This window comes from Cryptomeria japonica, chromosome 4, assembly GCF_030272615.1.
Source record: "Cryptomeria japonica chromosome 4, Sugi_1.0, whole genome shotgun sequence".
NCBI classification, from domain to species: Eukaryota; Viridiplantae; Streptophyta; class Pinopsida; order Cupressales; family Cupressaceae; genus Cryptomeria; species Cryptomeria japonica.
Window position 1 is genome coordinate 6908103 of NC_081408.1, and position 13902 is coordinate 6922004.

Sequence of the window (13902 nt, forward strand, 5' to 3'; positions counted from 1 at the left end):
ATATTGTAATTAAACAATTGTTTAGTTGCAGTGCATCTAGGAGAGAAGATATTTTTAATCCGAATTTAAGTAATGTTTGGTAATAATTGTTGGAATAATCTATGTTTTATAGCTTAAATAAAATGATATGCTATAATATTGTAATTAAACAATTGTTTAGTTGCAGTGCATCTAGGAGATGTAGGTAATTGATTAGGTCCACTCGTAAATTTGTATGTAACATGTCACAACCTGATTTTTTTTTATAAACTTACTATTATTAAATAACTTGGAGATTAAATAACTTGGAGATGTACTATGTTTATAATAAAACTTGGACTTGAGGACTTTGCTTTATTCAATTATTCTTAAAACGAATAAATGAAAATGATATGCTTTGATTTGAAATGCAAATTGCTATGTTTCAATTTGAGATGCAAATGTAATGATTTCTACAATTGAATTATTATGTTTCAATTTGAGATGCAAATGTAATGATTTTACAATTGAATGTTTAGAAAAAAATTATGATTGTTTCAATTTGAGATGCAAATGTAATGATTTCTACAATTGAATTATTATGTTTCAATTTGAGATGCAAATGTAATGATTTTACAATTGAATGTTTAGAAAAAAATTATGATAGATGGGATTTGCACACATGCACATACTTAGCACACACTTAGCACATACTTAGTTGAAAGCAATGCATGTATTATGTGCAAATGTAATGATTTTTACAATTGAATGTTTAGAAAGAAATTATGATAGATGGGATTTGCACACATGCACAGAGTTAGCACATACTTAGTTGAAAGCAATGCATGTATTATGTGAATGACTAATTTTAAATTCTGATTACTTGCAATATGAGTGGTTGTAGAAAATTGAAAGAAATAAGAGATTATTATTTAAATTTTAATATTATTATTAATCTTTTGGGTAGCTATTTACCTCGTGTCCAAACTTTGATTTAGGAGCAGTTTAAATGCAAACTAAAAACTTAGTGCAGTGGAGATTAAAACGAATTTAAAATCTTTAAATTACAAACAAATTAACTGCCAAATATCTACACTGCAAGTACGAAATGGAGTGGAGATTTGATTTTTGATTAACCGTAATAGTAGTATAAACGATACGTGGATCCACGCTAGACCCAACCTTCCAGTCACATAGCCAAAAGGCTCGCGTAAAAAACAAAATAAAACATAGTAAATCACCCCTCCTTAATTAAAGAGAGTTTCAATTTGAACTGGAGAATGAATAAGAAGAATGGCAGAAAAATGCCCAGTCTCTACCTTAATTAGAGAGTATGCACGAAAGATATGAGAGGAGGAATCGATGAGAAAAAGAAAACAAGAACTCTATTTATAAATAAATAAATAAATTGGGGAGGGGGGGCAAGAGGGGATCTATACTGCATACAGGACATGCCTTAAAAGGGCTATCAGTTAGCCACCTGTACTCCAAAGACGCATCATAATGAAAAGAAAAACCATTATCAGCTACATGACAAAGGTTGAAACTATTCAAAATAAACGATTCAACCATTATCTTTTCATTACAGGTAAATGATACACCATTTTCAGTGTTCATACACTGGCAAACAATTTTTGTACTTATCATTAAACAGCTGTGACTATAGAGTCATAGACCCAGCAGGATGCACTGATGGTCATCACTGGAGGCACTGATTATCCAGCATTCACAATGCATGTCGAACATGCTGGATAGCCAGTGCTCAAATCCATCGCTCCCATCTTCCATCTTCCATCCCATCCCATTCTCGTTAAAGATTGCTGTGCAAATCATACAGAGGTTAACTTGGTGCATCTGAATGGCAAGAAAGAAAGATGTTGCCTCATTTGGTCATGGGAAAATATATACTATTTTTCAATGTTAAACAGTTTAATATGTTTGCAATACAATAATTGTCCTCACCACCCTGATCCTTAACTTGTTTGCTGTCTTTTGTGCATCTAAGCTGGTATTTCTTCCAGGAATATTACTATTAGCTGCAGCTTATAAAAATCAATTATCTTCACAGCTCTGCATTGCAAGATTTGCTTGATCAGCTTTGGTAACAGACTACCAGGCATCTAAATGTTACTTTTGACTTTTGACTTTTGACTTTTCTACTTCTCCTTAGAAGGATACTCTTCAGGGAATAGCAGTTATCTTTTTAAGCTCATTTTGGTGCCTCAGGCAACAGATCACCAAACAATATTTTCTCTTACTTCCATCATTCCTAGACTTGGCATTGACTTCAGAAAGATGCTTTCTATCTTTGAAGTTATGCCTCTCAAACTGATCTCTTTCCTTGTGTCCTTTTCCTTTTGACTGCAAAATTTAACTCAAACAGCATCATCTGTCAAATTTAGATTGGGTCCTCTCGTGGGTACATTTAACCTCTTCAATCATGATCTATATTTTATTCAATAAAGTGTTTGCATGGATCCATCCCAATAAAAAATTTGGCACATGAATGATGATATGACCCCCAGTGGGACATCATTGTAGACATATTTTCCAAGATTTCTGGTGTACTTTGGAAGTCAGCGTACCAAAAATAAATAGAAAGATTTTGAAGCCTTACCAATACCGTAACAATACAAAAATGGTCCATAACAGGAATGAATTCGGGATGCCAAGGCCTCATGGATGGTGCATAATACCCAAGGCATATAGGGCACTACTCCAGGTCGCAGACTTTGTCTTTCCTCTTAACCAAAAGTCGGAATGAACAATCACTTTGCACAAAGCGAACATGCAAAGCATCCAGATCAAAAAGTTTGTTTTCTGAAATTCAATTGTACAGATCATCCTTCATGGCCATAGGCCTTTTAAAAGAAAATTGTTTGAATTTGAAAGGATTCTGATTCAAGTCAAAGAACTTTGCTCCCCTACTTCCAGGGGGGGAAGGGCACATACGTGCATATGCAAGCTAATCTAGACACACAGATCCATGCAAAAATACTTCACATAAAGTGTGTACATGTAAAAATGTAGCCTCCTGTCCATGTTTCTCTTGTTGCTTCAAACTCCCCAAGCATTGCTACCACTAACCACTGCACTAAAAGAACTTCCATACCAAGCAATGCCTTCAACTAAAGAACCCTCACTATTTTGGGTGGTAGAAATGTTTAAAACTTTAAACCTCTCATCCTGGCTGAAATGTTAACTTAGATGGATTTATAAGGTAAGCCATAGAGATCATCTGATATGCCATTCAAGATTGGGAAAAACCCCGGCTGAAACTTGAATTCCAGAGATAAATGACTGTTATATTGTTTTCCACGCAGAGAAAACTCATAGCAATTGAAAGAGGCAGCATCCATCTTTGGCAGACAAGACACTCATCTGCAACTGTACAGAAAGCCTAGTCATTAACTAGGAAATTAAATGTGAAACAAAATTCTAAAAAAGTTCAATTTTGCAGTTGTAATTCATAAAAATTAAAAACAAAAACATTTTGCAGTTGTAATTCATTAAAATAAAAAACAAAAACATTTTGCAGATTAAGACTCACTTGAACAGCTCTTCTTAGTTATGTTCGCATCATTATAAATCTCAGAATTGCAATTTTACACCGCTGTCATCATTTTCATCCATGGAAGTTTTATTAGTAGCCCCATCTTCACCATAAGTTGAAACGATTTCATCCAATGCAGATTTATTAATACCCACATCTTCAGCATAAGTTGTAATAATTTCATCCAAGGGAGTTTTATTGATAGCCTCATCTTCAGCGTAAGTTGTAACAATATCATCCAAGGCATTTTTACTAATAAAAGTATCTTCAGCATAAGTTGCAACAATTTCATCTAAAGCAGTTTCATTAATAGTATCATCTTCAGCATAAGATGAAATAATTTCATCTAAGGAAGTTTTATAAATAGCCTCATCTTCAGCATAAGTTGTAACAATTTCATCTAAGGCACCTTTGTTAATAGCCCCTTCTTCAGAATCCATCGAAACAGATATAACACTTTTATCCAAAAGTATTTTATTAACAGCCTTATCTTCTGCATAAGTTGTAACAATATCATCTAAGGCACCTTTACTAATAACCCCATCCTCACTGTCAGTTGCAACATTCTCATTGAAGGCAGCATTATTAATAGCTACATCTTCAGCATCAGTAGCAGCACTCTCATTTAAGACAGTATCATTAATAGCCCTATCTTCAGCATCACTTGCAAAGTTCTCATCAAAGGCAACATTATTAATAGCCCCATCTTCAACATCAGTTAAAACATTCTCATCAAGGGCAGTTTTATTAGTAACCCCATCTTCAGCATCAGCCATGACATTTTCATCTAAGCCAGTTTTATTGATTGCCCCATCTTCAGCATCAGCCATTACATTCTCATCTAAAACAGTTTCATTGATTACCCCATCTTCAGCATCAATCATAACATTTTCATCTAGGCCGGTTTTAACAATTGCCACATCTTCAGCATCAGTCATAACATTCTCATCTAAGCCAGTTTTATTAATTGCCCCATCTTCAGGATCAGTTGTAACTCTATGCCCAAATATTGAATTATTATTTCCATTTTCAACACTTGCCTTCTGTCTAGAAGTTCTACTCTTCTTGCAAACCCACTTAACAGGAACTGGAGAAAGCAGAGAATTATTATAGCCATGATTTGCTGGTTCGACCTGTTGCTTAAGATCCTGGTGCACACCAATGGCTAGTGAGATAGCATTATCAAGAACAACTGATCCATTTGGTGGACCACGCAAGAGCCTAAGCAAAGCTTGATGATATGTCTGCAGAGCCATTGATGGTCTAGCCATCTGACGATCACGACAAACCATACCAGTCTTAATAACATGTTTACAGAGATTGCCTGACATAGACCAAGAACACTCACAAAGAGCAAACTCTGAACCAGGATTCCAAACAATGTATGTCCTTGTCCGATCACTTTGGCTAATAACCTTTGCAGTGTGATCCTTCTCATTGAAAATAACATCACTGTCTGCAATTAAGAGTGCCTTGCGCCATGATGTGGAAACATAATTTTCATCTCTGGCATATCCACAGAGATCATTTTCTACTGAAAATTGATCAACCCAAAAGTAAGCATGCACCTCATTAGTCAGTTTGTGTACCAACCAATCAGCTCGTTGATATGTGCTCACATCTGGCGCACTTGACATCCTAGATTTTAGTATAGAATGATATGCTTCAATAGCTGCACAAGTCTCCTGACTTGCAACAGGTAGAATCCTCATTGCAGTCACCCACATCTCTACGAACAACGAAAACTGCATTAGCATTATCTGGGGGTGGAGAATTTTTTGAGACATAAATTGAAAAAATCACACTAGCATTGTTTAGGAGTTGATAATATATTGACATACATAAAAAATTAAGAATATTGATGACAAACCTATTCTTTGCATCCACCTTGCTTTAAAGTATTCCATGAAGGTACTATGGTCTACAAAATCTTCCATAAAATCTTCCATGGCATTGATGACATTTGACCCGCTCCATGTATTATACATGATGTGCCCAAGACGCTTCAACATCTCACGCTGCATCTCAGCATTGGCACACTTCTTTATAATATTTCTATGCCATGAATGACGTACACGCCAAAGGCACAACAAAATTGTGCACTGAAACACATCCCTGGACAGACACCATATGAGCTTAAACATTTTCACCATAAGCTAGCAGTAATTACAGGTTAAACACTTAAAAGGCACAAACCTGATTACAGAAATTTCTGTTGATGCATCATCAATAATGAAGCCATTCAATCTCCACGTAGAATCCTTTGCTCGAACTCTGTCATGAAGTGTTCCCATCCATTTGTATACATCATGACTTTGTAAACTCCCAGCAATGATCCATGCTATGGGAATTGCAGTTTGGTTTGAATCAAAGGCAAGAAGTGTGTAAATTGGATACTGCATGTAGAATAAATGAAGTCATACATTTTATGTGTCTTTCAGAACACTTTAAGTTGTATAAAAAAAAATATGAAAGACCAGAATAGGCAAACCTTAAATTTCTTAGTTCCACAAATGGAATCAACAGCTATAAGACTGTTTTTTCCAAAACGTAGCATTTGCTGCAATTGCCACTCTGTTTGAACTCCCAGGATGAAAGCATCAGTCTGAGAGGATTCCTGGTAGTAAAAAACCTGATTTTGATGACTTTCAACCCACAATTTAATGCTCAATGCATCATCTGAGTCCAATTCATGTGTAGCTCGTCTAATGTTCCTATCTAACGTGCGTACAAAACGGCGAGAGAGGAAAGCATCACGATTGCAGGGGCCACCTTGCCTCTCCACAGAATTTTTGTGATTTTGTATTATACTCTCCACAGAAATTCCAGCATATAGCATTGACATTATCTGTTGTCGAAGTTCTTCTGAGATGTAAGGAGCATATATTGCCAGTGTTCCAATGGCCTTGGTATCAAGTGGTCCATGGCAAGGAGAACCAGACTTATCAACATGCTTCCGTTGGTTGTATATAATAAGAGCAACAGATGGTTGAGCATACAAACGTTTCACAATAAAATGACACATGCAACCTCTCTTTGTATGTGGTCGCCCAGCACTACTTTTCTTCTTTGAAGGTTTAATACACCTTCTACTGGGCCGTGATGTTCCTCCTTTCCTGTGATCATCAGGGCCATAGCAACACCAATATCTGAACAAGATTCAAAAAAAAATTAGCAAAACTCAATAAGCAAATTGAAACACATTTCTTCCACAACTTGTAAAAGATCTTGGTCATAATGTGGTAAAATAATATTGTCATTCTATATCCACTTACAGGATATATTCCAGATAACCATCTACTCTTGGCTTATATGAACTGTATTCTGTTTTTTTCCTCCTTGCCTCAACACGAAACTTTGTGGGATATTCAGTACTCAAGGATTCTCCCTTCACAAAGTCGTCAACTCTAGAGAAAGGAATGCGGGCAACATTATCAACATTCTGACCCCAACCTTCCACCTTGGACCAATTAAGGTCAGATGAGGAAAACACAATGGTGGGTGGCTCTTGCACCGGAAGCATCAAAATATCATCCCATCTTGCCATCTGCAATGAAATGAGATATACTGAACATAACACCAGTAAAACACTCGCTAAAAAAAATCATCCAAAACTCCTTTTTACGAAGGTAAAATGAAAAACAAATGCAATGGTGTTGCAACTTCTCATTTTAACATAAACTTTAGTCAAAATATATTTTGAGCATTGTTACCTTTATCACGATATATGACACTTCTTGCCAAAATCATAGACGGTGTGAAAACATTGATAAAATATATCATTTACACTTAATTGGATGTTTGTGTAGAAATAAAAAGCAATGGTGTTGCAACTTCTTATTTTAAGATAAACTTTAGTCAAACTATATTTTGAGCATTGTTACCTTTATCACGATATATGACACTTCTTGCCAAAATCATAGACGGTGTGAAAACATTGATAAAGTATATCATTTACACTTATTGGATGTTTGTGTAGAAATAAAAAGCATATTAGACTGATGTGCCATGGAACAAGAAATGTCAAATTTCAACCTATGGAAAAATCAAAACTAAGGAGAGGAAATGGGACTGATGTGCCATGGAACAAGAAATGTCAAATTTCAACCTATGGAAAAATCAAAACTAAGGAGAGGAAATGGGACTGATGTGCCATGGAACAAGAAATGTCAAATTTCAACCTATGGAAAAATCAAAACTAAGGAGAGGAAATGGGAAAGGAATGTGTGTGTGTGTGAGAGAGAGAGAGAGAGAGATATCTGAATTTACACCAAAACAAGTTAGAAACTAGGAATCAATAAACAAATTATTGTTCTCTCTAAACATCCAAATGACTGTTAGTTTGGAGGAATTAGATAGACATTCATAAAGAAATGAATTACTGAAATGAAAAGATGCAACACACACAAATTTTTTATCCTGTAAAAACCTCTGAAGGATTCAAAACACGGTTGATAGTGTCAATTCCTCTTCTACCAGAGTTGCTCAAATGAACAAATACAAGTGGATTACATTCTCCATCAAACCCTTCTACTTCAGCTCTCAACTTCTAGATGATACACTATTTTAATTCTCCTCTTTGTAGATCACTATGGATAATAAAACCAATACTCTCAATCTTTATTTATAGCTGCTGTTGTTTGTTTACCTCCCAAAGCTTAAATTTGGATTATGGTGAATTCCTTCCCGCATGAGTTTTTTTTGGTGTGTATCAGCTTTAACGATTTCCATTGTGCTGAAACTCCAATGGCTACAATCTCTTGTGATGCTCATAGTTGCTATGGGTTAGGAACAAACAAAATGTCCTCCCTGCATAAATGAAGTGGTACTGATTACATATTGGAACAAGAGCTGCATGCAGCAGGAGTCCCTGCCTTTTGCCAAGATGGGAGATTGTTGCTCTATATGTTATGTGTTTTCTGTCAAAGTTATTAAGATATGCAACCAGATTTTCTCACCAAATTCCTCAAGGAACGCAGTTGCAACTATTTCCTGCAAGCAATGGCAAATGAATTAAGCAACTGAACTGTTAACATTACAGACTTGATGGCGACCTTCTCAAGCAGCTGCTATTGTTGCATAACCTCTGAATAGTTTCCGGTTGACATGTTCACCAACCGACTGAAAACAAAAGGAAGAAGAAGATGAGCTGTTTCTCAAGATAGACTCACTTTGTATAGATAGTCATACTTAACTATATACGATAGATCAAAGATAATCAAAAAATTTATACTCCTGAGGATGCATAAACAGAATTCATGTCCTCCCCGAAAAGTTGGAAGCTTAGTTTGGTATTAAAATTAAAATTAATTACAAGACATTTGTATTGCTCGCTACAATTTGAACAAAAATCATCATTTCATTTCTAGCTGATATGAAACAAAGGATTGTTTAGAGCCTTTACAACTAGAAAAGCCCTAATCGATTTTGATGCTAATAGATTATGGAATTATGTAGCTGATCCTAGCAAGCATGTATGCAAAATGTGGAAGCATAGACAAGGCAGGTGAATTGTTTTGGGAATGCCACGTACTGCATGATGCATGCTAGCTTTTTACCCTGTTCATAAAAACTACGAGTTGCATGCTTGTTGGGGAAGATACAACTTGATGGAAAGAGCAATCCAAATTTCTTATGAGGATGGGGCGATCAGGCATGGAAGGAAATGTATCTATTGTTACACAACATTAGATAAGTAAAGTATAGACATCAAATCTGAAATATAAGTATAAATCCACAGATCATAGATTTTGAAGCTGCACTGTAAACTGTTTATGTATTAAAGCTGGAAATGCTCTGAATTCAATTGCAACAGACATTGCTTTATTTTAATTTTATTAATCGAAACAAAGGGTATTGTCAGTCATAATCCACTCTGTCAATCAGTCAGTATTAGTACTTTAATAGCATACAATAAAAAGCTTTTGAACATTATGCTAAACAAAATGCACAATAATAATTTGCAGCTTCTAAAACTTTTTTTATAAACAAACTGGACTATCAATTGCAATTTCTTTAATATTTATTAACAAAATTATATTTATTAAAAACTGTTGAACTTTATGCATTCATTTACAAACATAGAATTGACGAAAGTACATAACAAAATGCACTTAATACATCACAAAAAGTCTTGTCCACAATTACATGGTTTTTAAATAGGTTTGCGCTGTAGTTGCACAGTTCACAGCTAGATTTTTAAGTCTCCAAAATTCAGATACTGCTGTGAATGGACAAACAGTGTGATCTGCAAAAATTCTGCAAAAGACTTCAGTAAAAGCAGAAGAGCATTGGTAAAGATCAATCTGTGTGCATGTGCATCAATTTAAAATAGACCAGAAGTTATGTGATTGGCGAAGTTGAGAAGCCTCAGCAGACTTACATGGTTGAAAATCTTAAAACTAAACATCCACAAAGAGTAATGAAAATTGTATTTGTTGAAGTTTAAACATTGAATGTATATTCAAATGACTCTTTAACAGAAAAGACCAATCCAAACAAGTGCAAACTTACCTAAATGAAGATAATATTTTGTAAGAATTACACATCAAAAGTTACTCCACGTGCAATAATTGGTCACTAAGTAAACTATTACGAAATAGTAAAATTGACAATAATACATAGCACCAACTAGAAATTGTCATCTCAGACATCAATCTCTCGCAGTCAAGGGTCCCCTAACCCTAAGTATCTTGGGGAAAAGCTAAATTAAAGGTTTCTACTTTAACTTCTTATTCTCTTGTTTTCTTTTTGCTCTTTGTTATTACAGTTGGAATTTGGAAATGAACTGCAAATAGCTTATAAAGATATTTAGACAACGGAAATGGAACATATATGCTTCAGCCATATAATAAAAATGTATTATTCAAGCAAAGTTGTATGACAAATATTTTACTATTTGTCCATACATTGTAGGATGAGTTAAAACTAAAAACAAAATACAGATTTTTTAAAATATTTATTAGGACTGTTTTAAAGGCCATTTTTTTTTAAATAACTTGAGGATTGACCAATTTGATGACATTAAAAAGAATCTTTCCCACCATATCACAAAGATGCTTATGTCACATCACTAAACGAAGGAACATTAGACAAGCCATTGATTTGAGTCTGAAGAAGTTAATTGATTGGCCTGCTCCCCAAAGAGAGTTGAAATTTCCAGTGACAAGAAAAGATCAAGTATTTTAACCCCATAGTACATTTTGACCAAGGAGAACCCAAACATTACAAGCCATGAGAACAGTGGCAAGGCCTGACTCGTCGTTGATGCCTGACTACAAAGTCTCATAAACCAGCAAAACTATACGAACTACTGCAACCTATTATCTAACATTAGTACAGACTCAGAGATTTTGCCTTTTCATTCAAAGACTCAATTTATGCATCCTCGCTTCATGATGAACATGTACCAGCACAAGAGTTAAAAATATGATACTTGATGCCGCATCTAATTCAGCACGAGAATCATATAGAGCAATATGGGTAAATTACTCCTTGATTTCTGAAGACATCTATTTCTGGGTGAACATTGTTGCAATATGCATCCACTATAAAGAGGCAGGCCACACTTTTGTCCAAAATTTTGCATCTAAGGCTTGTTTAGATATGCTGAAGTAGGTTTTTTTCATGTGTTTATTTCAATTTCATTTTATCCTTGTTCTTTCTATGCTAAGAAACTAAAATATTTACAATTCAATATTGAATACAAACTCGAACTTATGGTCAGTAATGGCATTAAAATTTTAACATGAAAGACATGCATGATACACTGCATTTTTTTCATTTAAGTTGAAAACGTTATAATTCGTGGCACACATCCCTGAAAAGTGGGTGCTTCCTCAACTAGACATATATATTCTATCAGAAATAGGTAACATTTTGGCCACATGCATCTACTGAAGTTTTTTTTTTCGACTCCCAATTTCCTTTTGGAAATTGAAAAAACCAAAAATGAAGTTTCCCTTTTTCTATTGAAAAGAAATGTTCAACCATTCATGATAGAGAAAGCTTTCATTCTTCCTAATACAAACACAATTGCAAGCAAAAAGATTACAAAAAATTGCACAAATAATCATAAGAACCACTAGTATTGGTCTAATCATCATAGTGGCAATGATGACTGGCACTTCTACTTGGTCAAATATTAATGCAACTTAATATTTTCTACAGAATCCGTAAATTATTTTATTAGATTTGATATAGATTATTATTTTCTGGCAATGAACAACTTTTCAATGCCTACGAAAATTATATAGCACTCAAACCATGTAATCGTCTATGCATGATATTGAGATAAAGTTCACAACAGCAGATTTTTCTTATTGATCTTCCAAAAATGATAAATTTCTCTGTTGTGAATCATTATTGCAGTGCCAGATTCTCTCCACTCCCATCCTAACCATGCATGTAGGGCAGTGCCATAGTAAATGCTGCCACACATCATATCTTATTGCATGTGGGGAGGTCGCCGGGGCAATTCTTGTATAATGTTGGGTGTAGGGAATTCCATAGTGTATGCCACTACACCTCATATCTTATTGTATGTAGTGAACTCATTGTGGTAGTACTTGTATTATGTTGTGTGTAGCTACCACGCGCAGTTCTTGTATCTTGGTGTATGTAGGCCATCCTGGCCATATCTTGTTTCGTTTAATCACAATTTATGGAAGCTTGTTCGCAGATGACTTAATATTTCACCCATTCTTCCACTTAGAAGCCTTTTCCAGATAATCCACAGATTTTATACACTAATATTTATCTTCCTGGCTGGCAGATTGTTAAGGGAACCTATGATTTAGTGACTTTAGCTTGTGGTTCACACAATTGTCTACGTTGACTCTTGATCGTCAAGTCACTAATTCCCAATCAATTATTGCATTTTATGAACAAAAATATAAAGAATGAAAGTCCTGGTTCCAGAAAATGCAGTTAAAGAATTGTCATTCTGATATGTTACTCTTCATTTTAATGGGAGAGAGTTTGGCATAAGTATGGCTATGCGCCCAGGCCCTCGGTGCAGGGCAGACACACATGTTGGGAGTATACATGCAGATGTCATGGACTATGGTGAACTTCACAGCCCAAAACGGATCTTGCGGGTGAGAAGTCAGACTTTGGCATAATTGGGTGTTGAAAGCCAGAAAGGCCCAAACCCTAAACCCAATTTAGGGGATATTTTTCGATTAGGGGTACAGTTTTCGAAACTCATATTGCGCGTGCCCTAGCCATGGCAGGGTTTTGAAGAAAATTGATGCGTCACTGTAATTTTGAAATCTAAAGCATTCAAGGCAAAGTTTTGAAGAAAATTGATGCATCACTGTAGTTTTGAAATCTAAAGCATACAGTACTTTCGAAATCTCACCAAATTGACTTTTGAAAAACAGCTGGAAATCCAAATTTACCAAGAGGGTTCCAATTTTTTTAAATTTAAAACTGTCATTTCAAAATCTAAAATTACTCAATAGTTTTGTTTGTGAACAAGACTCAATAGTGTGCAGCAAAAGTGGAAAACCATACCCCGATTATCCTCTGCAAGAAATTTGTCGATGATTTCTGTCGTATTCTTTTGTTGCGTTGCAAATCCTCTCAATGATTTTTGCTATCTTCTACCGTTGCGCATAAATTTTCTTCCAAGGCAGTTAGGGTTTAGGATTTGCCAATGTGGATGGCTGGTGGGCAGCCAACTATTGCCAACTGCTCGACTGTCGAGGGAGGATGGGAAGAGTCATTGCTACATCTGTTGATTCGAGTCGAGAGAAGCAAGAGACAGCACAAATACCATCCGCAGAGAGCACGGAGGGAAGCAAGCTGGCATTTTATCGGCCAAAAATGATCTTTCCAAAATGGTTTATCATTGTTTTCTTCAATTTTCTAAACAGAAAAAGAAAAAAATACGCCGGGAAAAATACGATGGGCCAATCAGAAAATTTTCAAAAAGGGGAGAAAATTCAATTTAATGAAGAGAACACTGCAGCTTGCAATTTGACAGGGAAAATGGCCGTGTTTTCACTTTTGAATCGTATTTGACAGCTTAAAAAATTAGTAGAATGTATGCATTGACATACTATTTTTTTATTAAACTGTACAGATGACACTTCAAATTATAATATGGAAGGATGTAGTTGTTTCTAATTTTATAATATTTTAATATATTTTTTTTAGAATAGTTCTATTTTTTCATATGAATTTAGAAACTTGTCATAATTGAAATGATTGAATATAATTGATAAAATATTTTAATATGAATTTTTACAATATATTATATTTTTTATATATGAATTTAGAAACTTAGTCAATTTAATTTTTTAAATATGTTTAATAAGATTGTTATAGAAACTTGTCATAATATATATAATTTTAAAATTTTAATGTTTATTATTACTAAATTAGTA

At 34.8% G+C, this 13902-nt stretch overlaps 1 protein-coding gene across 6 annotated transcripts; it reads right to left on the reverse strand.

The window, feature by feature from the left end:
• Nucleotides 1-1462: 1462 nt before the first annotated feature.
• Nucleotides 1463-13418, reverse strand: LOC131050044 (uncharacterized). 6 transcript variants are annotated; one of them, XM_057984178.2, is made up of 9 exons: nucleotides 13028-13417; nucleotides 8470-8632; nucleotides 8160-8320; nucleotides 6787-7058; nucleotides 6003-6660; nucleotides 5708-5907; nucleotides 5382-5626; nucleotides 3509-5240; nucleotides 1463-3345 (listed from the first exon to the last, which is right to left on the reverse strand). In XM_057984178.2, the coding sequence occupies exons 4-8, from the start codon at nucleotides 7056-7058 to the stop codon at nucleotides 3550-3552; spliced, it is 3066 nt and encodes a 1021-aa protein (XP_057840161.1). In that variant the 5' UTR covers nucleotides 8160-8320; nucleotides 8470-8632; nucleotides 13028-13417; the 3' UTR covers nucleotides 1463-3345; nucleotides 3509-3549. The 6 variants fall into 6 exon arrangements, with proteins under 6 accessions (XP_057840161.1, XP_057840162.1, XP_057840164.1 ...); XM_057984179.2 differs by lacking the exon at nucleotides 8160-8320 and having other exon boundaries at nucleotides 13028-13418; XM_057984181.2 differs by having other exon boundaries at nucleotides 1463-3339; nucleotides 8160-8632; nucleotides 13028-13418.
• Nucleotides 13419-13902: the final 484 nt, after the last annotated feature.